This window comes from Lepidothrix coronata, unplaced genomic scaffold (genome assembly GCF_001604755.1).
Source record: "Lepidothrix coronata isolate B3197 unplaced genomic scaffold, Lepidothrix_coronata-1.0 Scaffold117, whole genome shotgun sequence".
NCBI lineage: Eukaryota > Metazoa > Chordata > Aves > Passeriformes > Pipridae > Lepidothrix > Lepidothrix coronata.
Window position 1 is genome coordinate 303,766 of NW_016690297.1, and position 25,008 is coordinate 328,773.

The window sequence follows — 25,008 nt, forward strand, 5'->3', positions numbered from 1 at the left end:
GGCATGGATGTGTTCGACCCCTCTGAACTGCAGCAGTAGCTTGAAGTGCTCAACGCACCAACGTAGCAGGCTGGTGCTCATCCTGTGATGCATCCAGATGTTAACAGGAATTGCAGGCTTGGGCTGGCCTTGAACTTGATCCTGAATCTTGACGAAAGGGGAACAGGGCTGAGAAACTGCACAGATGCAGACCACCTTTTCAAAAGCAGCTTTAATCTTGTACCATAAAAAAAACCAAAACCCACTACATATTGGCTTCCATTGATGAGGATTTGCAGGTATGATGATTTTTAAGTTTTTGCAATATATTTACTGAAGTTATGCTGAATAAATGTAAGAAAAACAACCTTATATATTTGGAAAGAAGACTTTAATAGTGTTGTTATATAGAGTGTTGGCCAACTCAAGCGGGTCATCTTCTCTTACTGCCGCCATGATTTCCAGTATTTGTCTAAAAAAGAAAGATTGATATTAGAAGACTGAAACCCAGTACTGAATGTACTTCAGACTGCTGCATGTGTGTGTACAAGTCACCAAGATTAACCTGGAATAAAAACCTATGCTGAGAGCAGTAGGGCAGGGTGCTCAGATATGCAAATAGCTTCACTTTTAAGTCACTAACTGCCATTTCCTTTACACTGAACACTGGTTGCTCACTGGTACAGATTCATCTTTGCTCTTTTGACTCTTGTTTGGAGGTAATTAAACAGCTTTCTGTTTCGAAGAAAGTGTCATTTTGTGGGTGTCTTTATCAATGGTCTTTATTTTTCAGACTAAAACTCATTAGCCTTTCAAGGCTAAAGCTGCACTATGAATAGACTGGTCTATGGCAAAGCTTAAATTCCAGATACAGCCTTATCTCAACACAGCTGCCAAAGTAACTTGCTCCTACTTCCCTGTTCTCTAGCTTAATTGTGATTAATGTGGTCAGATATTTGCCATAAACACTAAATGAGCATGGTCTTGATACAAGCCAGGAAAAGGAGGCAAAAGATAGTTAACCAAGCCACAAGCTCTTCTCTGCACTTATTTTCTTGATTGTGTATCAATCTTTCTTAAAAAAAGGAATATTCTCTACACTTCCTAAGATATGTCATACTTTAATTTTTCTAGCAGTAGAATGGAACTTCACAGTGAAGAGCAAGAATTTGAAGCTTGGTAGGGTTTGGTGGGTTTTGGATCTTGCCTCTAAACTGACACAATAGCTAAACTTCTGTTTAGTAAGGAAGAGAGAGGAGAAAAAGTTTCTCTTAATAATTGCTGGAATGCAGATTCAGAATTAGCAAAATGGCTTCTTGATTTAAGGGGCTGTTACAAATGAAATGGGGTGAGATCAGGCCTACACAGAAATAAGTAACAAATACCAAAGAATTTCACCCTGGAATACTCCTGGTAGGGTTTACATATCTCTTCTCACTTGGATGCAGTAGAATGCCATGTGTTACTGTAACACTGTGTATGTGAAACTGCTGAAGGAGAAAAAAGGTTCTTGTGGCTAAAATGTTTTAAAAAATAGCTTCCAAGGGGAGTAGTGCAGTTCTAAATATATATGTATATATATGAAGCAGAAATATCGCCATCAAAATTGAAAGGTGTCCAGCACCAGTAAAAGACAAGTGGAACATTCCTCCTGCCAGTTGAGCTGTATTATAGTATATATGCCCTAAACATTAAATACACTTTGTGGCCTGAGTAACTTTCACACCAGATTTTGCTACTTCAGAAGTCACAAGATATCAATTCTGTTATCACTCTTCATTTTTCTTAAGGTTTAACAGATTCTCAAGTTACTAATTTACAATTAGTACGGCTTATAATAAATGTTAAAGAGATGGTAATTTTGAAGTAAGGTTCAAACAAACAAGAATTTGTTTTATAAAGGAAAGCAAAAGCATTTTTGTACCCATCTAGGACAGATTCTGTGCATTTCCAATGCTAGGGTTTCTGAAATAATCCTGTAAGCTACAACTAAGGCAGCAGACAAAGATGTGGGGGTGTTGTTAACACACAGGCTTGCTGAAATAGTAACAGTAGAGGCCCTCTGCTTGTGATCAGAAAACTGTTTTCAGTTAATCTCTTCTCCCACTCCAAAATCATAGACTGACCCTAGAAAGTCTTAAAATAGCCCTTCCATGCTAACATGTGCTCTTCACATGTAAAAGGTGGATAAAAGCAATTTCAAAGAGTATTACAATTGACCTAATTGGACAAAATGTATCTGAACACTAGGAGCTGCCACTATGTAAGCTTAAACTATGCTTTTAGCATCATCAGTGGTTTTCTAAGTTTCTTCATGTCTCTCCAAAAGCAGAATTCCCTTCAGTTCTCAAACTTTAGAGACCTTGCTGATCCTTAGTACTACCCTGTGCAGTATTTCAAAAGTTAGTCTGAAATAGGGAATTCTGAAAACTCACGCATTTCATCTATCAGTGCTATTTAAAGCAGATAACTAAACATTTTCACTAAAACAATACATTTTCCTGCTTTTCACACCTCTGTGGGGAACCAGAAAGGAGGTGTTTCTGTACTTTTCAACTTTGTCCATAAGCCCCTGGAGTTTTCTTTCACTACTCTGTATGTTGGCTGCTGTCAGTCATATCTAAACTGGGGCACAGCAGCAGAAGGAAGAAACAGCCCTGACCAAATGTATGTTGTGGCAGTTGGTGCCACAGGCCCTGGGACAGGAGCAGTGGCACAGGCACTGCTGGTGCCTCAGCACTGTCCCCTCTGGGGGACTGTTCCCTGATCCTCAGGGCTGGATCAGTTTCAAAAATTACCTGAACAACTGAATGAAATGAATATTCAAGTCAGGTTATTTTACAGGGTTTAACCTCTTCTCCACTGTATCAAGTGAAAGGATAAAAACAGTACTGGTTTCACTTTCAGAGAGCTTTTTACATCCAAAATTGCTCAAGTGAGAAAATTAGGACTTTGTAATTTTTTCCACAGCATATAAAGCGAAACTTTGCACAAGTTTTAGTACATTTGCAATGAATTTCTATTTACTACATTACTAGTGAACTGATTCTTTTATATTTTTTTTCATGTGAGATTTGAGGTATTTTAAATAATAGTACAGTAGTACACTTACATTATGTGGCAGGGTTCATTTCTGTCCTTCAAGCAGTGCCCTTTTTCCCATTTCTTTTTTGTTGGAAATGTAGTTTTAATGTATTTTGATCCAGCATGAGTATTTTTCACTCCACACCAAGGCGCATCTAGTTTCATATGAAAAAAAGGAGTATGCAATTGTTTGAGAATAGCATGAGATAGTTTAATCAACTACTTCTACAGACAAAATTTCTTGCAATCTTCTTCTAGCAGTGACTTCCAATTCAAAATGAAATTTAAGAGATTTGGACAATTTAACATCTTTACAGTCCTTGCATTTTTATACCATTACCTTCAGGATTTTACATTTGAAAAAAATCAGCAATAGTACACAGTACATAACACTAATTTCCCTTGACATGATAGAGATAGCCAGATACACTGCCTGCATTCCACAGAAACTTCCTGTATAACAGGTCTGTGCTTCATGTGTAAATCAACTTAAGGATTTAGGCAGTTTGTGGTTTTCCTTTCTCAGATTTAGAAATTAAAATAAATTCTGTAACAGCCAGTTATTGATAACTGAAATAAACATGAAAAAAGAAAACATGGCACCCCTAGTCAGTCCATTAAAATGACAGCTCAGGGGGCTGAAAGGGGAATTCAATCATTCTTCCACCTATTCCATTTAAAGAACAGTTGTTTCCAAATGCTGTTACTGCTGCCAGTGGCAAGCTCATAGCCATTTCCCTGTGCTTGGCACATCTCCAGCAAGCTACATTTTAAAAGATATTCAAGCAGGATTCTGGTACATTTAAAAATCTGGGTTTGTCAATTTGTCCTTTTCATCTTCCTCTGCAATGTCAGGAACTGACACAGCAGCTTATTCCTTCCAGCAGAAGGCTGAAAAGGAATATTTCTGGAGCCTGTAAACTGCTTTCCCAAGTGGAGAAACAGCCAGTCCTTTTCCTACTCTGAACTCCTTAGGTCTCGATTCTCCTTTATCATTGCTATACCAGCATATTTCACTGCCCAATAGTGATGAAGTCACAAACTGAACAAGAAACAAAATCTTACCAGTCTCTATCATTAATCGCTCACTAGGAATCGATTTCAGCGTTTCCAAGTTGGCTTCTGTTTTCAGTGAACTAGAAAATAAAGAGGTTAAAGAAAATATAAAACGTGTATAAAAGTAATTACTTTGCCTGTTGAAATGTTTTGGAGCAAAGGCAGCTTCAGAAATAATTTTGTTAACGAGTAAGGTTTGCTTCGTTTCTTAACAATGCTGCCTGTAAATTCAAACTTGCAGAAAACAGCAATTTTTGAGTTACTGGGAGAAGCCATCTCACCCCAGTAAGCTGCTGAATCCCTGCCTGGGTGCCCTTCCTGGCCTGGTGACAGCCCCTGCGCCTCACAAAGTGGTGCTGGCTGGCGCTGGGCCAGGTGACTGCTGAGAATTCTGGCTGCATAACCAGGAGATGCAGTGCTCAGGTTACATTTGCATTTCTCCTGAGTTTGACATGGCAGCTTAAAATCAGGCTATTTTTTAAAGACTCCCCAGGACTCCTTCCACGTTCAACAACTGTATTTATTTACAAACAAGGATTGACTTGAGGGACAGAAGACTGGACCTAACACTAGATTAGCTCACTGAGCTGCAAGGTTAGAACTTTTTATGGCTAACAGGCTAATGAGAGTAATTCTAAATCTGTCAGATGATTAAGAGTTTAGTGAGCTTTGAAAGCTTGACCTCATTGTTTAAAAGAAAGCAATGAGTTCACTATAGCTGCCATTTTTGAACAGTTGTATTTCTTATAAAGAACTTACCAGCCATTTATTCCAATATAAAGATCCAAATCTATTAGAGCTGCTGCTTGTTCCTTTGTGCCATCAAAAGAATGTACCTAGAACATATATAAATATAGATGCACAGATACATACAAATATAAATGTGCTTTTATTAAAACTCCAATAATTTAAAAGTATGTATTAGTTTTTATGTGCATCAACTACCTTTAACAGTATGCACTACACACCAGTACAAACATAAAGATGGGACATGGCTCAGTTGATTCTGAATTTGGGCAAAGTTCAGGCTGAAGTCACCTGAATACTGTACTGAAAGTGGTTACATGCTTTATTAGTGATAAATATGGGCAGAAAAGGCCTATCCAGAGATATTCTTTTGGCGCAGGAACTTCCTGTAGCTGATAGCTAGGAGATCATACTCAGGAAATAATCCTGTGCATGATTAATTTTCACACTCTTTCCTCACTATTCCCTACAGGGCACTGTCAGGGACACCATAAGAGCAGCAGTTTGTTCTCCACAGATTTAGTCCACTGGAACTAGAGAGACAGTCTGTTTGGTCATTCCAGGGCCTGGAGAGGCAAGTGGAGGGTCACAGTTTAATGCATCTGGGAACTGCAGCTTCTCAGCCTCAGTAAAGAGCCTGTTTGCTCTGCTTCCCCATGCTCTGAGGGGGACAGGCAGTTGCAGAGGATTCCTGCTCACTTCTCCCCTCGTTACAGGCTGTGCAGAAAAAAGAAAGGAAGGAAGGAAGGAGAGACTTTACAGCATTATGTAAGAGTGGAACATGCAAAGTACTGAGCTTGGGGAAGGGTTTTGTGGTAAAAAAGGGCAAACCTGGGGACTGAGATATCCTTGTAGGAGGTGTGGTCTGATATTAGGATAGAATAATTCAAGCTTTTATTACTTTTGGAAAACCCAGCCATAATGGAAACCTGAAAGAGCATTGCTGGACTTCCTTAACCATTTCACCCAAAGCTTTTCCTGTTATTGAATTAAAATTCTTGTTTTGAATTAAAAAACATGATCTGAATATCTAAAGACATAAAGTAATCAAAAGTTACATCTGGATCTAACTTAAAAGTGATATCTAACGTCAGAAGCAAATGTTTGAGGTTATGGCCTCCACTGGGAACATGCATCTAAATTATCTGTGGTCTGAATGCATTGCAGTTACAGACACTGACGAATTGGGAAAAGGCCAATGTCAATTATCAGGTGCTTAAACTGTCCTTCTGACAGGCCAAGAAAAACTGCTCACGTCAGCTGCAGAGCTTTTCTCAGCCTATCTTCTTACCTTGCAAAAAATTCTGTCGAATAAGCAATGGAAATAAAAATACTAGAAGGGACTGGAAAACTTACTGATTAATAATAACTTCATTCATGTAACAAGAAGCCCACACAGATTCCATGACAAACAAGAAATTGCATACTAGGCAACAATATTCACACACATGCTTGTAAAAATGAATGCTACACTGAAGTCCATACTTACCACCCCTCCTACAAATCTATCTCGGTTTCTTCTCATTATCTCTATGAAATAAATAAAAATGTAAGACAGCTTTATAACAGACAAAGGTGAAACATTTTCATATTCAGAATCTGCTCTGAATATGAAATTCTCAAACAAAACCCACCTAAAAATTCAGAATGTGAGTTTCTACAGTGGAGAAACATGGGCAGTTGCATCTGTTCTGACAAGTCAAACTGTTTCTCAAAATACCTGTAAAACAAAAATCACCTTTAAACAGAAACTCTGCGTAAGAGCAAATTAAGTCAGTAAAAGTTTTTTCCAGCTTCTGTCCTCCAGAACTAAACACAGAATTAATGGATTTGCCATTCAAAAGCTCCTACCTGCCAAGGATTTAAAAGAAACTCTTTCCCGTGGTATATTGCTGTAGCAGTGGTGTGTGCTGGAAGACAGGTTAGTGGCCAAGAGCATCAGTACTGCAGGAGCCACAATGTATGCATATGCTGAGCATGTGCTCTTGTGTAATGTGGGAGCTGGAGTTCGGGTTTATTTATTTATTTTTAGTGAGAAACTGACTGTTCTTTCCACAAAGTTTTGAAATGTCAGGAATGGGAGAGTGTTGATGACACAGAGACCGCTATTTCAAGAAGGACTTAAAAAAGCAGTGATGGATCACTATTTCTAAAGACTCAAATGGCCAAAGCTGCACCACAGCTGCTGACCTGGAAGTGACAATCCAGGGAGGGCAGTCTTTTCTCTCTTGGGGTGGAACAAATACCAATATTAGACATCACACTTCTGCCCCATTCTACCTATTATCTTCACCTGTTTTCCATCCTCTCCTTTGTGTGCCTGCATCTTTTCCTTTTCACTCCTTTTTATCCCTCTCTTACCTTCTACTCTTAGAGTTGCCTTTGAAGGAGTGGGAACAGCAAGGCCCCATCCTACCAAGACACACTAAAACATGGGCAGGGGGAAGGTAACCAGGTAGCTAACTTCCCCAATGCAGTTTCCAAAGGAAACTAATTAGCACTGAACTAACCTGTGCTTGTCATTTGCAGCTAGTTCTGCTCTGTGAGCATTACCACTGAACATCTCTGCTGCCACCAGGCATGCAAATCACCAGTGCTCAGGAAACACAGTAGAGGAACTTAGGCCTGGCACAAGGCCAACAGTGCCCAGGTGACTCAGTATCCACATGTAATTGGAAAGAGGATGTTATTTGGATGAGGGAGGAGAATAACACTGCCCGTCCCAGCAGGCTGGGGCTCTGTGCACATACTGGATTTCTTCAGGTGTTGCTGCTAAAAACAGTTCAGGGCACTGGGGAATTCCCATTTTCAGTTATCAGCCACATTTCAAAGGCAAACTTCAGTGACCACATACTGCTGTGTATGAGTCACATATCAATCAGGAGAAAGTGGCAGCAAACCATTAGTTTGATTTACCATTTTCCTAAAGAAACCCCAAACAAACAAAAAAAATGTGCAACTGGTCATTTCATTTCATGCCATTTTCACTATTTTTTGTATATTACAGGTTGATATTTCTCAGATCAAAGTTACCTTCCTTGTTAATCAATGCAAATCTTTGAAATAAAACAGGTGAAACAGAAATCAGCTGAAAACTGGCATGAAAATGAGAATTAAACCTACTTTCAATCTTTGTCTAGACACCATGCTTAGTTTAGCCTGTTTGACTAAATATAAATTAATTGCAACTCATGATTGCTCTTGTGGTTAAAGAGCTACAATTGCCTGATTTCTGGTGTGTTGTTTTTTTTTTTTTTTTTACCAGAATACTTGTTTCATATGGGAATGAGGTTTTAGAAACTGAGCTGCAAATAAGCACCCTAAGTAACCTAACTGGCCAATTTCAATCTAATTTTGAGAAGGGTAGTGGCCTTGAAAGTACAAAGTTTAGTGTCCCTACAAATGAAAAGAAAACTCAAGCTTCTTCCATTCCTAGCAACATTGAAGCCCAACATATGTTGCTCCTTGGCCTATCAAAGAGAAAGGGGAGGTGAAGTTACTGAAGACAAAAAAATAATAATAAAATAAAAATTTAAAAAACATAAACCCTAGAAAAACATGAAGAAACCAGATAAAGTGAACAGAATGATAACAAAATAATTCAGTAGGAAACTAAACCTGACTAGTTCCAGTGCTTAAGGAACAACCTTTTCTCTTGGGCAAATAGACTGTCACTGAACATATGCTGATTCTATGTTGCTTCTGGAAAAGTTTTGAGAATAGAGAAAAATTCTGAGAATAAAAATTCTTAGGAATGCTACAACAAAGGATTTTCATCTTTATTAGATTATCACCTTTACTAGCTTTTAAATCCAAGAAAAAGGATTGAAAATAATGTTCATTTTTTACAGGTGAAAATTATCCAAAAGAAAATGCAGCATAACCAATTAGAAAAATAATTATTAAGTATCAAAACAGAGGGCATGCTCCGATATTACCCCCTGGGAAACTACCATATTGCTTTTCTGTGGGGGATCTCTGCAGCTGCTTGCCAGCTGTCCTTGTGACTGCTACACCTGAACTCCGGAGCAGCTGAAATGCAGTGAACTGCCTCCATGCATTTCGCATTTCACCCCCCTTTGTTTAGTTCACTTATCAAGCCTGTCACCTCTTTCCTCAAAGCTCACTTTCAGTGTACCCAATTAGAAGTCACTACTGGTCTTCAGCTGCAGTCTATTGATACTTTTATTTTTTCTCCCAATAACATCAAGTCAGTAAGCATCTTAAAATCTGATACTCCATCAGTGTTCGTCAGAGAAAAGAAACAGGTTATGCTCCAAGGTGTGCTTTGCTGAACTTCACGTATGCTGAATTTTACCAGGAAAAAAAGTCCTGTTCCCTTTGCTGAGTATTTCAGCTGTAGCATTATGAAGAAATTAACTCCACCTCCTGCTAACATGTAGCAATTAGAAGAAAACACAACCAGCCACTGCCCCCCAGTGACTCATTTACTCAGAACAGTAACGTGCAAGTGCAATTCATTAATAACTTATTGATTATTTGAATTTACAATAATAATTACAATAATTACAACAATAATAATTACAGGTGATTATCTGAATTTATCACCTGTATCTTTCAAGGAGATCCCTGTGTAGACAGAAGTTCCAGATACAAGAATGTAGACAGAAGTTCTGCATACCAGAATGCAGGCTGATTTTAGGGGCCTTTTTCTTTCCAGTAAGTATCTACGCCACATGTGTTACTTCAATGCACAGATCTCTCCACCTCCTGAGATTACCTTTATGATCATCTCTCACTTACCTGCTCCCAGCTAACACCTCCCTTACCAAAAGCTCATTTTTCCCCACTGCTGACTTATCTTTTCTGACAGTTCTGTTCCCTTCCCCATGCCTTTCATTCAACAACCTGATTCTTTCACATGCTACATTTGTTATTTTTCCCACAAGTCTCTTCGAGAATGGACATCTGCCACACCCGGAAATTCACAATTTCTGCTCAATTTTACAGAAAAAGACATGCTAAGTCAAGACCAGGCACGTAGCAAAATCTAGGGCATAGCACTACTTGAATGTAGGCATAATTCTTTAAAATTCCATTTCTGCCAAAAAAACCCTGGGCCAAATCCTGCAAATTGTAGGGTCTGTACCTGACACAATGTTATATGGTAGAACACAAGATAGAAAACACTCCTGTAAGTTGCTACAAGTCGATTCATAATCGTCAAAAGTTTCTTACTTGAGTTGGATGTCCTTTGGGCAAAATTCTAACCTATCGAAATCTATGAATAGAAAGAACAAAACATCCATTTAGTATTTCAGGATTTTTTTAGAATATGTCTAGAAAAACAAATATTGAAGTACTAAGAGAACACTTACCTAAGCCACATTCTCCAACTGCTACTACCTTTGTCTTATTCTTTTCAATCAGATTTTTTAATTCAGATAAATACTGTTCGGGGCTACTCTGCTCAAATTCTCCACAGCGGGTAGGATGACAGCCAACTGTACTGTAAAACATGTCTAAGGCAAGAGAATATCAGGAGGTTTTAAGAAAAAAAAAAAAAAAGAAAATTTATCTAAAGTATAGACAATATCTGCATCTGGAGGGGTGCTTTATTGCTCACAGTTTTAACAGAAAACTCCCTTTGAACATCTTTATCTTGATAATAATTTTATGAGACAGATATTTTCTGCTTTAAAAATGTCAGACACTGTCTCCAGTGGGGGGATGTGTGTGTCTTTTTAGTATACATTGCTTAGTGTACTTCAGAACTGCAATTTAAAGCTGGACTGCTGTGGTGGAGCAGCCCTCAATAAATCATACAATTGTTGAGGCTGGAAGAGACCTCTTGAGATCATTTAGAAACACATCTCATTCAACGTGCATCTGGTTATCCAAGCTCTAAGATCTGCAGAGAGCGTGCAATTTCCCTCATGTGCCCCTACATAAACTGCTACAGAATTTCCCAAGTCACATCTGCCTGATTTCCCAAGTATCTAATCTAGACTACCCTGCCAAAACTAACATTTCTGCTAAGTGCCTTTATGGATAATAGAAAAGCATGAGGGAAAGTTAAAACCAGGTAAGGCCCTGAGCAACTTGCCCTAATATTAAAGCCAGTCCTGCTTTGATGGAAGTGGGGAGGGAGACTGGGTTGGACCAGATTACCATCTGAGGTTCATTCAAACCAAAATTATTTTATGCTTCTGTTAGTAAACAGTACTTTAACATGTGCATTAGTTCAAACACATATTTAAGTCATAAGTGGAATGAAATTTGCCTCAAGAAAAAGAAGAGACATATTCCCTTCCACAGCAAGAAAGGAGAACCATAAAAAGAAAGATACCTCTCTTGATCAAGCTGATCATGACAGATTGGGAAGTAAAAAACAAACAAAAAGACAACAAAACCCAAGTATTTCACACCATATAAGCATTCTAGCTTATTTCTAGAATAGAGACTTATATCAATTCTTTTATTCCAGGAATTTCTTATAATTTCTATTTTTATCTAGAAATAGAAATTGCAGAAAAGAATTATTCCTTCCAATATCAGGGATCTACAGAGGAACACACAGAAACACATATACAATGCATTCATCCCATCTGAAATTTAATTTCTCCTTTTAATCTGAGATTCTGTAAACACCTCTGGGACAGATCCTTTTGAACTCTTAATTCTGAGAGAAGAGAAGGTTATATTTTTGACTGACAACACAAGTTTAATGTGAAAATACCATTTGTCTGTGCCAGCTGCAATGCATCTTTACTATCTTCTAGACTTCCACCTGTAATCAAAAACTTGAAAGAAGAAAAGTACCGTCAGTGTGTATGTTCTTTGAACATCAAACAGAATGTTTAAGAAAACACTCAGATACATGAAGAATCTTGACAGAGAACATCAGAAGACAATTACTAATATATATAACAAGATTTTGTAAATCAGCTACAAACCTCAATGGCCCTCAGGAGCTAGTAAATACACTTGGTATAAAAATCTGATTTTTCTTTCTAAATCAAGTATCTTCTATGCTGAGATTTTAAACCATTAAACAAACAAAATACTTATATCTGCAGCAATGCTACCTTCATTAGACTCAAAAAACTATATTTGCATTCAAGAAATGATACTCAGAAACATTCTGTCTTACAGGTGGGGAAAATAAAGACTCTCAAACACCCAGAACAAGACATGAGTAAGTAAGTAATTAAACCAAAAAACAAGTCTGTATCAGAGTTGGGATTACAATTTTAAGAATTTCTGGCTCTGATCTTTTATTTTTACCTTAAGCTCAAAGTTATCACACCAGAATTGTTGCTCACAGTGCTTTTTTGAACCACCACTTACAGAATATCTCACCCTAGGTCCTAAGAAATTATGAGTACGTTGCTTTTGGACAACTATTATCCGTACACATGCTGTACACCAGCCTCAGTGAGCACCAGGTCAGACATTCCTGCAGGATGCTCCACGACTGATGGACACATCCCAACAGTATCACCAGAGAAATGTTAAGCTGAAAATGAATCAGTTAGATACAACACAGGGCAAAACTTCACAAAAAATTTACCATAAATCAGCAGCTATATGGAAAAATAAAAATATTTTCCAATAAACACATCAAGCTTCTAGGCAAGTAGGAACAATCTGTGATGGAACAGGCTTCTGACACTGTAAGAGCAGTAGGAGGCCTGAAAACAGCTAAGGACAGGGAACTCAACTCTTAAGAGTTTATGGGCACTGCCAGCTCTTCTGCAGTTACCAATTTCATTTACAAACAGAAATATCTGAAGGATCTCAATCAGAAGAGTTTGTGAGTTTTGATCTGCAGCAGTAACTGTTGATTAAGAATCACAGAATAATTAAGGTTGGAAAAGACCTCCAAGATCATCGAGTCCAACTTTTATCCAATCACCACGGTGTCAACTAAACCACAGCACTAAGTGCCACATCCAGTCCTTTCTTGAATACCTTCAGGCATGGTGACTCCACTACTTCCCCATTACAATGTTTAACAAACCTTTCCATGAAAAAATTCTTCCTGATGTCCAACCTGAACTTCCCCTGGCACAGCCTGAAGCCATTTCATCTTGTCCTGTCACCAGTTGCCTGAGAGAAGAGGCTGTTTACAACCTCCTTTCAGGTAGTTGTGATAAGGTTCCCCCCAGGCCTCCTTTTCTCCAGGCTAAACACCCCCAGCTCCCTCAGCCACTCCTCATGCAACTTACTCTCTAAGAGTCACATAAGATACCAGAAGAAAGGAATGGTTGCCCATAATACAACTAACATGGAAAACCGATTGCAGTAGCTCAGAAGTGAACACCTTTCTGTTGAAACTGTACAAAATAAATTCTACATACACATCACCATCATTAAATAGTCATCTAATGATCTGTGCAAAGACAACGCTCTGCACAGAACACTTCTGTTTTGTGCTACTGAAGGAAGTTGTTGCATTTTCCATTGCAAATCCCAGGAACATTTGTTTTAGTAGGAGAGCACCAAAAAACCAAATATTAGAAAACAGTTTAAAATATTAATGCAATTTTATTATAAGAAATTACCTTTTTAATGCCAACTTTGACTGCTCTCTCTATCACATCCAGAAGGTCATCTGCAACAATTCATAAAAATTATGTAAGTTGAACTTAAGGTTTTACAACATAATTTAACTACTTTTCAACTTTCATGCAGTCAGAATTCCTATCATTAAATCTTTAAAACACATTAGATTAATCTTTAGAAGACTATTAACAAAACACAGTAACTGGAGATCCAATTTAAATCCAAGAAGTCAACGGAAATTTTTCCACATACTTTAGGAGACTCTCAGTTTTTACATCTATATCTAAAGGCCATGAGAGCAGAAAACCCCCACATTATGATTAGTAACTCCGATTCAGCAATGCAATACTTTGATAGGCTATTGTTCATAATTCCCACATCAGTTTTTCCATGCAATCCTAACATAAATAGATCAGCAATTGTCCATTTTGCTCCAGAAGCAGAGTTACCTGCATGACAGCTTAACAGCAATTAAGAGAGTGTATTTTGCTTAGGACATCTAACCTGTTTTGTCACACTTTCTTCTTCAAGCTTTAGTAAATAAGCATCCAGTTCTTGAGGAGCAAAAAGAAACTCTAATCTCACGTTCTGACACATAAGAGGTTTCTATTTTAGCAAGAAGATTCCTGTCTTTCAGCAGATACAAAGAAAACATTGACCTTGATGTTTTTGTGTTCCTCTGTAGATTCCTCTGAACATAGGATCTGTGAGGTTAATACCAATATCTATGGAAAAACAAAGACAGAAATTAGAAGTTTTAGTGGCTCTACATTTTACTCTGAGCATTAGTCAACTAGGGAAGACAACAGAAACTATCTCGATGGCCCCTGACCAGCACACTGACAGGTCGCATAAAGCTGAAGTTTACTTGCATAATTTGAGAACTTACTCCTTACGAGAAGTGACAGAAAAATTATATTTTGGCCTCTGTGCAACTCTAGACTTCTGTGGGTGTATTAGGCACATAACCACCAAAGCAAACACACGTATACTGCTCATTGCAAATAAATCTGAAAATACAAATTTATGCAAACAAGCAGTAAGAAGGAAGGGAAAATGCAGCATCTCCCATACAACCTTCACATGGGTGAGAGCAGGAGCTGCAGAATGCCTCCTAACAGCTGCCTGTTCTCTCTCCTGCTGCCATCCCAGGGCCGTCCCTCCCGGCAGCACTGACAGGATACCGACAGGACACCTGCAATGCAGGTACTGCTGGAGCTGCCCCAGCCCAGCCCTCCTTACTCAGCTCCCACGGCTTTCTCTGTGTTGCAGCCTCGCAGCCAAGGACTAAAGCACCGGCTCCAGGAACAGCCACTCCTGCAGCTGCCAGAGCCCACATTCCCAGCCGGGATTCTAGCGAGAAGGGAAATTTTCCAAGGAAATATTAGGCTGTTCAGCCATATACAGAATTTCAGTATGAACCAAGCAAGTTATGTACATGTTTCCTGTCGAATTTCCTAAGAATGTTAACATTTTCATCCAAGCCAGTTCCATACAATCCGAAACAACCAAGACTAATGCGCCAAAGCGGGACAGGCGACGAGGGGCGGCCGAACCCCCTCAAATTCAGGGAGAACAGAGGAACAGCAGCCCCAGTGCCCAGACACAGCACAAACCTTCCCAAACGCTTCCGGGGGGCTCCAAGGCCGCCGCATCCCGGCCCGGGACGCCTAGAGGGACCGCAGGAGGTGACAAGCCCTGGATGAAGGGCTGGGACGGGAGGTGACGAACCCTGGATGAGGGGCTGGGAGAAGCCCTGGATGAAGGACCGGGACAAGCCCTGGATGAGGGGCTGGGGCGGGAGGGGACAAACCCTGGATGCGGGGCTGGGACAAGCCCTGGCACTGCGCATCCTGAGCACCCTCCCGCTACGCGCGGCCTCTCACGGAGCGGGGCGGCGGCGGCCGCCTCAGCCTGGCAGCAGGCGAGGAGCGGGGGGGTCCTGGGCCGCGGACACGGGGACAGGGACCCCCCGCCCGTCCCGCCGCCCCCTCACCGATGAACTTGGCGCGGCTCATGGCGGCTCCGGGCGGCTCCGGCAGCAGCGCGGGCGGGGCCGCACCGCCCTCCCGGCAGCCCCCGCGCGGAGGGGAAGGCGGTGCTGAGGGGCCGCCATGGCCGCGTACCTGACGCACCAGCAGAAGGTGCTGCGGCTGTACAAGAAATCCCTGCGGCACCTCGAGTCCTGGTGCATCTACCGGTGAGGGTGAGGGGCGCGGGGAGCGAGGTCCATCCGCCCGCCCGCCGAGCGGGGCCGCTCAGCTCCGCGCTTGGCTGGGCCCGGGTGTGGGGGGGTGTTTTCCTCCTCACTGTGCTTGACCTCTGTCCGCAGGGACAAGTACCGCTACTTCGCCTGCCTCCTGAGGGAGCGCTTCGATAAGAACAAGGATGTGAAGGACATGGTAAAAGCCACCCAGCTGCTGAGGGCGGGCGAGGAGGAGTTCTGGGCCAACCAGCACCCCCAGCCCTACATCTTCCCCGACTCCCCCGGGGGCACTTCCTACGAGAGATACGAGTGCTACAAGGTAAGGTGGCTTGGAATGTGTGAATTGTTGCACTTTCTTTGCTCTTCTTTTAGCGAATATAACGTGAGCAGCCATAGGGCCGCAGCTTGGCTCAGCTGCTTGTGTGGGAGGGGCTGTCCTGCTTTTCTGATCCTTGAAGGTGGAGTTTGCTGATCTGTCCGAACACAGCTGGTTGTGTGCTGGTTTGGGTTGGGTTGAGGGTTTTTTTGGGGATAAAAATCTGCCGTTTTGCCCGGTGGAATCTGCCCCGCGGCGGGTCAGGCGGGCACAGGGAAAGGGCTGGAGTTGAGCTGTGGGAGGGAACAACGCGGAGGAGGCTGTGCTGCCATCTGAGAACTGCTTTGGTTTCTCTCTGGTCTGCTCAGGTGTCACCTTGGCTGGGGGGGGACTTCCCTTCACTCGGTCCCATCATTCTTCTAGCGTTTTCAGTAACGGTACAAGTTAATAATTTCCCCTGATATGCTGCAGTGTTTGTGCGCAACTGTGTGACAGGAGCTGTGCCTGAAAATAGAAACCTTATATTTAGTTTTAAAGCACTTCTACAGGCTTTGACCATCTCGATTGTTCTGTTTAGGAGCAAAGACACAGGTTTCATAGAAAAACACGGAACTTTTGCTTTCTTGGCATCAGCTTTTTAATGCTTTACAAGAAGTTAATACTAACCTGAATTGGAAAAAAGTGCTGGTGCAAGACTGGATCTGATCAAATCTTTATGCATAAGAAGCCACATGAAGGGAAAAATAGGATGTAGATTTATGAGAGGCAGTAGAAGGAATGTCTGAGTGAAAAGGGAAGAGAAGGACTTAAGCTTATGCCAAGGTCAAGGGCCTTAGCAGTAGTAGAGGTAATAGTGAGAGAGAATCTGGTCAGAAAAAGGCCTGTTGAGCAATAAATGGTCAAGATTAGTCTTCATACAGAAATAAAAACTGGATTATGCTCTCTTTTCTTTGCCCTGTTTGCTGAGCTAAAGTTGTCTGTTAACAAAATAGCATCACAAGGATGGTTATATCTGATATATCAGTGACTGTCCATCGTGGGTGCTGCTACAAAATGTAATTTTTAGATCTTGGGCTCTTTGATGGTTGGTTTTAATTGTAGTTTGGTGTATGTGGATATTTTTTTACAATAGCAGCTCTGCTATTCCTGTTCACTCAAAGGTTTACTCAGTGATGAGAATTACAGCAGGAAACTGAAAGTCTAAATATCACTGAATAAATGATGGTACTGGAGCAACTTCTAAATTTATTTTTTTTTAAGAACTTGGTCTTTGGTGGTATTTTGGGGTTGTTTTCTCTTAATCAATGTTCTTGTCTTTAAAATGTAAACATTTAGTGATATCCTGCTGCTGAATTTTGAATTTTGCTTTTTTGTTTTCATTGTGTGAATATCTTCGCGGTCAGACCATTATCAAGATTTTGAAGGCCTAATAAAACTGCTCGTTTCCTAGAAGTTGTTGAACTGTAATGTTCTGTCTTTGTCAAGTAAAATAAATCAGTAGTTGGAGAGAAGGATCTCTTCTGCCCTTAGGAGAAGTAAGGGAAGAAATCTGATCTTCTCTTCCACCAGAAGGAATTATTTTGAGAACTTCAGAGTAAACTGAGATGACCTGGGATTTGTTTTGGGATGCTGTGATGTCTTCCTGTGAGTCCTGACCTCTGCCATGTGCCTTGGGACTTGTAGTAGTCAGGCAGCTCTTAAATGGTGTTTTTATGTAGTACTTCACAATGCATAAAAACCCAGGAAGTAATACTGGCTTCAGTGATTGCATTTCCTTTTTCTGTATGTGTGTACTAGATGTGATTTCATATATATAAAATTATATTTTTCTTTAACAGATTCCTGAATGGTGCTTGGATTTCTGGCATCCTTCTGAGAAGGCAATGTATCCTGATTACTTTGCCAAACGAGAGCAATGGAAGAAGCTGCGGCGGGAGAGCTGGGAAAAAGAGGTCAGTGCTTGCTCTATGCAAAGTAAAGTCTCTTTAGCACACAAGTATTTTGTGTATGTGTTCTTGGAAAAATTATTGAATGCCTACTGCAGTCTCAGTTAGGCTCTGCTGTACTGGAACCCATCAGTGTGAAGCACTGACTTGACCTAAAATAGCTACAGAGAGATCTCAGAGCTTCTGAATGGCTGTGAGGGAAATTCAAAGCTAAAGCTGAACCTGCAGCTGTGTTTCAGTTAGTGAGGGCTATTATAGCAGTTTTGTGGAAAACGAAAACAAAACAAAACAAACAAAAACAAAAACCCCAAAACCAACCAACCAAACTCCAAAGTGGGATGTGAGAAGATTAATGACCAGAGAATTCTTCTTCTGCTGCTGTGGAGCTCTGACACTTTGTTTGCACATTGGAATGTGACCTGCCACAGCGATCATCGATTGGGAATCGAGACTAATTTCTGGCCAGTTGGGAAAAGTTGATGTTCTTAGAACAGTTCTTTGATTCAGTTGTAGAGAAACAGTTGGATTTTATGGAGTGTGGCACTCTAGAATTAACACAGGGGCAGCCAGCACTTGCGCTGCTTCAAGAAACGTGCTGAAAACATGTGAGGGGCTGTTGGTGGCGTGCAAGAACACAGGTGTTCTATGGACTGCTGGGGAAGTTGTTCTGGACTTGTAATTATCTGGCAGCTTCCAAAGCAGCAGGATAATTCAGCCTGTTTAGTGTAGCAATGGTAGACATGAGTTACATGGAAATAGTGACCTTCTAAGTAAAATTTCTCTTGTAAATCACTTTTTTCTCCTAGAAATTCCTCCTTAATTAGGTAATATGAGCCTGCAGTGATTACTGAGTGGAAGTGAATGTCAGGAAACCTGAACCCTCTCTGTCAGCCAGAGGCTTTACCTCTGGTTCTTCCCTGCAGAAATGGGGAGCTGGTTTTGCTCACTGCCTGGGCACTGAGAGCCACGTTATGGGAATGTGTGTTAATGTGCTACAGCAATTTCCTCTCTTTTCTTACAGATTAAGCAGCTGGAGGAAGAAACCCCAGCGGATGGTCCAAAAACTGAAGCTTTGCCTCCAGCTCGGAAGGAAGGGCACCTGCCCCCGCTGTGGTGGCAGTACGTCACCCGGCCCCGGGAAATACCCATGTAAAGGCACGGGGGTCTGTCTGCTGTAAACAGTTCACATGTCAGTGACCATGTGCTTCTCTAAGTAACACAGAATAAAGCCAAATAAAAGTAACAGAGAAAGCGTTTTTCCTGTACACTGCTCTTCCCTAGCACACTCACACTTCACTGCCAGCCTGTGGAGAAATCCTAGCGGGGCACTGACACCAGAGCAAGTTCTCTTGCAGCTTTCAGAGTTAGAAAACTCAGCTAAGACTGAAAAAAACTGGCCACGCTAAACTCATGTTCCCAGAGAAGGAACGCAAGCTTAAAGGGGTGGGAGAGGCAGATTTAGTGGGGAATTGATCAAATTATAAGCAGCTAAACTGAGAATAACTAGATTAACAGGCTGTCTCCCACTGTGGATAAGGTGGGAGGGAGAAGGGCCTGGGGGGAGTGAATGAAAACTAATAATAGTTCATATCAGCTCCATAACTTGGAATGTGATAGTAAATACAGGCAAGGTGTTAAAGCTGGAGTTTCAGGATGGTGACAGCAGCAATTGCTTTGGGTGCTCCCAAAATGAGGGTATTTCTGACCTGGATTTGTGATAAAGACATCTTGCCCCTCCCCACCTCTTTAGGCGCTTTGCTGCATTTTTCACTTGCGTATCAAGTCTCACAAGACATAAATCTTCCTTACAATGTTGTGCTTTCCTGCATGGATAACAGTGCTGTGGAGCACCAGAAGCAAGCTGATTCCCCTATAAACCAAATCCCAGAAAAACACTGAGCTGTACCAGTTAACACATGTGGGCTGCTGAGGAATATAGCTCTTGTGTGCTCATTCACGGGCCTGCATGACAGTGAACTAGGGACAAAAAGCTGTTTGCTTCTGGCCACGTTCCCAAAGCATCCATACAAGACAGGAAGTTTTGGTAACACTTTCACTTACCACCTTGAGAGGGAACAGATGGGATACAGCCACAGAGTGAAAGCTCATAGGAAAACCTGGCTCTTCAACTGTTTTCCCATTTTTAGGGCTAGAAGAGAGGAGATTTGAGTTGCCTAATCTGACACAGCCTCCTTTGAGCATCCACCTGCTCCACCATGGGCTCCTGCACGGGCTGCAGGTGGATCTCTGCTCCACCATGAACCTCCATGGGCTGCAGGGGCACAGCTGCCTCACCATGGGTTGCACCACGGGCTGCAGGGGAATCTCCACTGTGCCACCTGGTCTCCTTCCTCACTGACCTGAGTGTCTGCAGGGCTGTTTCTCTCACATACCCTCCAACTGCTGTTGCAGTGACACAGCAACATTTTCTCCTTCTTAAATCTGTTATCCGGAGACACTACCACTGTCTCTGATGGGCTCGGCCTTGGCCAGCAGTGGGTCTGTCCTGGATCTGGCTGGCATGGGCTCTGTTGAACATGGGGGAAGCTTCTGGCAGCTCCTCAGAGAAGCCAGCCCTGCAGACCCCTGCTACCAAAACCTGGCCATGCAAACCCAACACAGTGACAAATGGAAACCTTTAGACAAAAATGAACCCATCACAGTGGCAAGGAAATAAACCGGGCCACTGTGTGGCAGCTGGAAGAAGGAGCAGCGTCCTCCCCACTGCCTTTGTTGCTGGGAAAGGTGAATTAAAAATTGTCTTCAGTCACTTGGGGGCCTGTGGGAGATGGTGCTGGTGGTGTGTTTGATGAATTCTGGCTGTAGCACAGGCAGTGCTGACAGCAGCAATTTTCCTCCTCTGGCATAAGGAACTGAGGTCCATCACTGAAGTGGATGCACAAACATGCTGAGTTATCTGTGCTTCCTGGCCAGGTAAGAACAGTGAGGTGCACAGAAACGTCATCAGTTTCTATTTCACTGGAATTTTCACTGTTAGCACTGCACTTCTGTTCTGCTACTACCCTGCCAGTGGAGTAAAACACAGCTACATGGAATTTTATTTAATTATTTTTTAATTCTCTGTTGCTTCTATTACACGCAGATGGAACCTGAGAAGTCTGAGGAAGGGCACCATCGATATCCAATGGTCTGGAAGCAGAAAGCTTTTAAGACAGAAGTTTTTCAGCAGTTCTTTATTTATAATGTAGGCTTAAGCAATCATTACAATGTAGAAGGGAGACACACTTACAGCAATTATTTATACCAGTTTAGAACAAAAAACTGCACAGGGAGAGGTCAACTCTCAGTACAAACTAGCAACTAAACCACAATAATTTACCATTAGAAACATTTTATTTTTTAGCTGTGACACTGCTTTTACAATATGCAAAAACACAAACAATAGAACTATCCAAAGTGTTTTGTCACATTCTTTCTACATTGAATTTGGCAACATTTTATATTAAATTTTACTGATTATACTAACGTTTAAGAACTAAACAAGTGAAAAGCTGTACTTGGGTACAGTTACATCCATTTATTTCAAAGGTTTAAATAACACTTTTAACTATTGAGATTATCTCCTAGCAGTTTTTGTTTATGCAAAAACCATCTCAAAGCCTCATTTGCACAATGCATCAGCTACTGTATCAAGATTGGTGGGCTACACCACAGGCACTACTGTTTATTATATTCTGTTATAAGGAGCTTGTTTTTCAAAGAAAGGAAGGTTTAATATTTTCTAAGAATCATGCTTTTTTTTTTGCTTTTTGCTTTTAAGCCATAACAAAAAAAAAAAAAGGTTAGCAAGCACAGCAGTGTAAAATGTCATATAGAACACAGTGACTACACAGTTACTAGAAGTTTCACATCCAATGCATTTATGTAGTAAAGCATAAGAGGTCATGTAGGCAAATCTAGAGCCAACAGAAATCTGCAGAGCATGTGGTGGAAACCAGCCCCTTATTTGTATTATTTGGTGCATTTTTAAACAATCCCGGATCCTCAAGTCTGGTGTCCATCCACACGTGGGTCTGCTGTGGGTGGGCAGACAGCATCCTTCTGGATTGTCTGATGGGAACACGTGTCATGCCAAGGGGTCTGCATATTTCTGCTGGCTTTAGGAGACGGGTATTGCAGCAATAACTTGCTTTTACTTTAAGGAAAAAATCCAACTCTTAATGATTCTATCAATAGCATTCCAAAAAACATGACTTAAAGTACAAAAAAAGAGAATATAGTGGTCAGACTCCCAGTATTATCAAAAAACCAGTATCTCTCCCCACCCCCCACCCCTCGCCCCTTTCTTTTCGGTATTTAAGAAAAGCCAATCAACTGCCATTTAAAAGAAGTTAAGAAAAACAAGCCCCTGTATTGGAAAGAAACATTCGCTGTTTATTAGATCACAAGCTGGTTACACCTGTCAATTTTAAGTGTTTTCTCAAAATAGTTGGGCTTTCCAAAGTGCCCAGCCTGCTGGGCACAGTCAGAAAAAGGCATTTTGATAATATCTAAGAACTCCCTGCTTGCATTTTAAAAATGTTTTCACATTTGTAACTGCCTTAAGCCTGTTGTCCTGGTTTGTATTCAGCAGAAGGATGAGCAGAATGAAACGTGAAGGTGGAAGAACCAAGCCTACACAGTAAAGGCTGCATGCATGTGACTGAGAGTTGTTGCTGTGCAGTCAAAAAAGAAATGTGGAAAAACCCAGTCTTAAAACACCCTACAGAAACAAAACACTGCAATCCAATATGGCTTATTCTGATGCATTTACCATGAAGCTACTAGTAATCCATCCTACTAGGCTACTTTTGTGCAACAGCATCTGCTATTTTGATGGCATCTCCCTCCCCCCACTACCCCCCCAATAACTCTACCAACTGCAGGTTTCTTCCTTGCATTATATATTGCTTTCATTGTCAATTTTTATTCTTCCTTGTCAAACTTTTTTTTTTTTTTAATACTTAAATGAGGATTCGTTCCTTACAGCTTGACTTAAACTGTAGGAAGTCCCATTGTTTTGTTTTTTTAACCTCACTATTACAAGGAGCTCTACAAAAGCTTGCAAAAAAGCCAAATTTTCATTAAATCCCTTTGCTGAAGTTAACTACTCAACATTTTTTTTTCTCCTATGATTTAAAACTTTACAAAGAGAGTTATAAAAAAGGTAAATGGGATTTGGCACCTTCAGAAAAAATTAAAAGTGTAACTTAGATCAAAAAAATGCAAGAAAACAAAATCATTGATATTTACAAATTAAAACACCAGTGAAGATTATGCCTTACTATGCTCTTTCATTTGTTTTCTCTTTTAGAGTACTTTCAGACTGTCTGTTACCGAGTATCTTAAAAAAAATCACTGATTACAGATTGGAATGGGTAGAGACAAATTGGTTTCCTCACAGTTCCTTCTCGGCGTCTGGTACTCTGGCAGCTTCCTCACTCCTAGGAAATACGAGGTGCTGAGCGATCATTCGTGGTTGTCTTCTTCAGTTTGACACCGCGCCGGATGGCGTTCAGCATATCCCCACCCTGCGGGGCGTCCCCAGGACTCAGCTCCCCGGGATCCAGCTCTGCCTGGCCCACAGGCGCCAGGGTGCCGACCCCATCCCGCTCGCTTTCCTCCCCCTCGCTCTCAGGAACCACCTGCCTCTGCTCCTCGGCCACGCTCAGTTTCTGGCTGGACGATGGAGGGTTGACAGACGCTTGTCCGCTCCACGAGGGCACGCTGGTCACACCTTGTCCACCATCTCCTGCTGCCGGAGACTCCGGACTTTGCTCGGGACACTCTTCAGTCCCAGCGAGGGCGCCAGGCAGTCCGCCCGGGATGTCGGGGACAGTTGGCGTTTTGACAGGAATCACTGGCGTCTTGATGGGAATGGGCCCTCCCCCGATGGTGCCGCGTCGGACGGAAGGCTTGGTGGAAGGGGTCCGTCGGATGGTGGCGACGCCGGGGGTGACGATGACCGGTCCCAGCGTGGTTGGCAGACCTGCGGTGGAAGCAGGACGCTTGGTTTGAAACATTCTGCGATAGGACTGGCTAATGTCACTGTTTCTTGGGATGGTGGAAGATTTGTCAAACTCTTGTTGTTCTGCCTCCTGGTCACCACTCACAGAGAAATAATCATAATCTGAAACTGATGCCAAAAGACAGAGTTAGGAACACACTGGAGCAGAGAGCTGAGTCACGTCAGTAAGTCTAAAGTGTGTATATATAACCAAAAAAGCCTGGAGATCAATAAGCATTAAGAGTGGTTTCGCCTTTAGGAGGAAGAAAGCCTGAGGTTCCTGTGGCCAAGATCCACAGACCGTGTGACTGAAAGCACCACAGCAAAATGACCCTACAGCTGCAGGGTGCCCATGGCTCTTGTGAAAGAGAACGAGAACTGTACACACTCAGTCCCTTCTCCAAACTAATTAAGTAACTAAGACTCAGTATTTGTTGCCAACATGAACATACCAAAACCAGCATCCTACAAGCCATATACACCACTTACAAAATGTACTTTTGATTAGGCAAGTGGGGCTCACGGGACTGTGTACCAGTGATTTCAGCAGCAAATTTGCTTATTTTACAAAGTAAATCCCAGCTGTCAGCTCTGAAAACTCAGCCTCAGCTTTAATAATTGCATCAAGTTCCTTCCTCTTCGCATAAGTGCTGAGCCAAGCTTGGCCCTCCGTAAGCCCTGCTGCCTCCTGTGACTGCACAGCACAACCATTGCAGCTGAGCAAACAAGGAAGGTTTGAACTGCAAACACCAAACTCCTTCCCTCTCAGGTTGTTGCTGGTTCTGAAAGAGGGTACAAAACCCAACACCTTACTGCAGCCTCCCAGCTAAACCCAAATTACGGTCTCCAATGGATTCTTTTTCCAATTACAAAACTTCTGTTTAGGCAGGAAATAAAAGGTCACAAAGAGAAACCAAGAGCAGATTCAGAATGCAGATGGAACACGAAAGCAAAGCTCCTGAGTGTGTATTTGCTGAGACAATAGCTCACAAAGGACACTTCTACCACAAGAAGTGTATGATGCAGTACCAGTGTCATTCCACTCAACCTATGAAATTTAATTTCAGGACCTTCTTCAAAATGGTGGCATCCTTAACCTGAAACTCATTTGAGTAATGCACAAGAAAATACAATTGTT

The 25,008-nt window shown here is 41.6% G+C and overlaps 3 protein-coding genes across 17 annotated transcripts in view; 1 reads left to right on the top strand and 2 right to left on the bottom strand.

Moving 5' to 3' along the window:
• Nucleotides 1–192: 192 nt before the first annotated feature.
• TATDN1 (TatD DNase domain containing 1) lies at nucleotides 193–15,467 on the bottom strand. 4 transcript variants are annotated; one of them, XM_017825237.1, is made up of 12 exons: nucleotides 15,392–15,467; nucleotides 14,055–14,120; nucleotides 13,395–13,444; nucleotides 11,567–11,630; nucleotides 10,206–10,349; nucleotides 10,066–10,108; nucleotides 6,501–6,586; nucleotides 6,356–6,396; nucleotides 4,879–4,955; nucleotides 4,129–4,199; nucleotides 3,092–3,218; nucleotides 193–451 (listed from the first exon to the last, which is right to left on the bottom strand). In XM_017825237.1, exons 1-12 carry the CDS (start codon nucleotides 15,411–15,413, stop codon nucleotides 349–351), a joined length of 894 nt encoding a protein of 297 aa, XP_017680726.1. In that variant the 5' UTR covers nucleotides 15,414–15,467; the 3' UTR covers nucleotides 193–348. The 4 variants fall into 4 exon arrangements, with proteins under 4 accessions (XP_017680726.1, XP_017680723.1, XP_017680724.1 ...); XM_017825234.1 differs by lacking the exon at nucleotides 15,392–15,467 and adding an exon at nucleotides 15,012–15,271; XM_017825235.1 differs by lacking the exons at nucleotides 14,055–14,120; nucleotides 15,392–15,467 and adding an exon at nucleotides 13,900–14,032.
• NDUFB9 (NADH:ubiquinone oxidoreductase subunit B9) lies at nucleotides 15,453–19,114 on the top strand. Its single transcript, XM_017825238.1, has 4 exons — nucleotides 15,453–15,595; nucleotides 15,728–15,920; nucleotides 17,756–17,869; nucleotides 18,885–19,114. Exons 1-4 carry the CDS (start codon nucleotides 15,510–15,512, stop codon nucleotides 19,014–19,016), a joined length of 525 nt encoding a protein of 174 aa, XP_017680727.1. The 5' UTR covers nucleotides 15,453–15,509; the 3' UTR covers nucleotides 19,017–19,114.
• A 2,504-nt stretch (nucleotides 19,115–21,618) lies between these two features.
• The window catches only part of MTSS1 (MTSS1, I-BAR domain containing), a 125,321-nt gene continuing 121,931 nt past the window's right edge, over nucleotides 21,619–25,008 (bottom strand). For 10 of the 12 annotated variants that reach the window (XM_017825220.1, XM_017825221.1, XM_017825229.1 and 7 more), the window contains one exon: nucleotides 21,619–23,999. In XM_017825220.1, the coding sequence (XP_017680709.1) occupies nucleotides 23,308–23,999 (692 nt within the window). In that variant the 3' untranslated portion in view covers nucleotides 21,619–23,307. The remainder of the gene's footprint in view (nucleotides 24,000–25,008) is intronic. The other 2 variants (XM_017825227.1, XM_017825231.1) reach the window with 1 other exon arrangement.

Bases quoted from the DNA above. Each gene is read 5' to 3' on its own strand.
- NDUFB9 (XM_017825238.1), top strand. From the start codon at position 15,510: ATGGCCGCGTACCTGACGCACCAGCAGAAGGTGCTGCGGCTGTACAAG. The intron at 15,596-15,727 runs GTGAGGGTGAGG...CTCTGTCCGCAG, and splicing joins GAGTCCTGGTGCATCTACCG to GGACAAGTACCGCTACTTCG. The intron at 15,921-17,755 runs GTAAGGTGGCTT...TTTCTTTAACAG, and splicing joins AGAGATACGAGTGCTACAAG to ATTCCTGAATGGTGCTTGGA.
- TATDN1 (XM_017825237.1), bottom strand. From the start codon at position 15,413: ATGAGCCGCGCCAAGTTCATCG. The intron at 10,109-10,205 runs GTAAGTGTTCTC...TTCTATTCATAG, and splicing joins AGTTGGAGAATGTGGCTTAG to ATTTCGATAGGTTAGAATTT. The intron at 452-3,091 runs GTAAGTGTACTA...TTTCTTTTTTAG, and splicing joins AATGAACCCTGCCACATAAT to ACAAATACTGGAAATCATGG.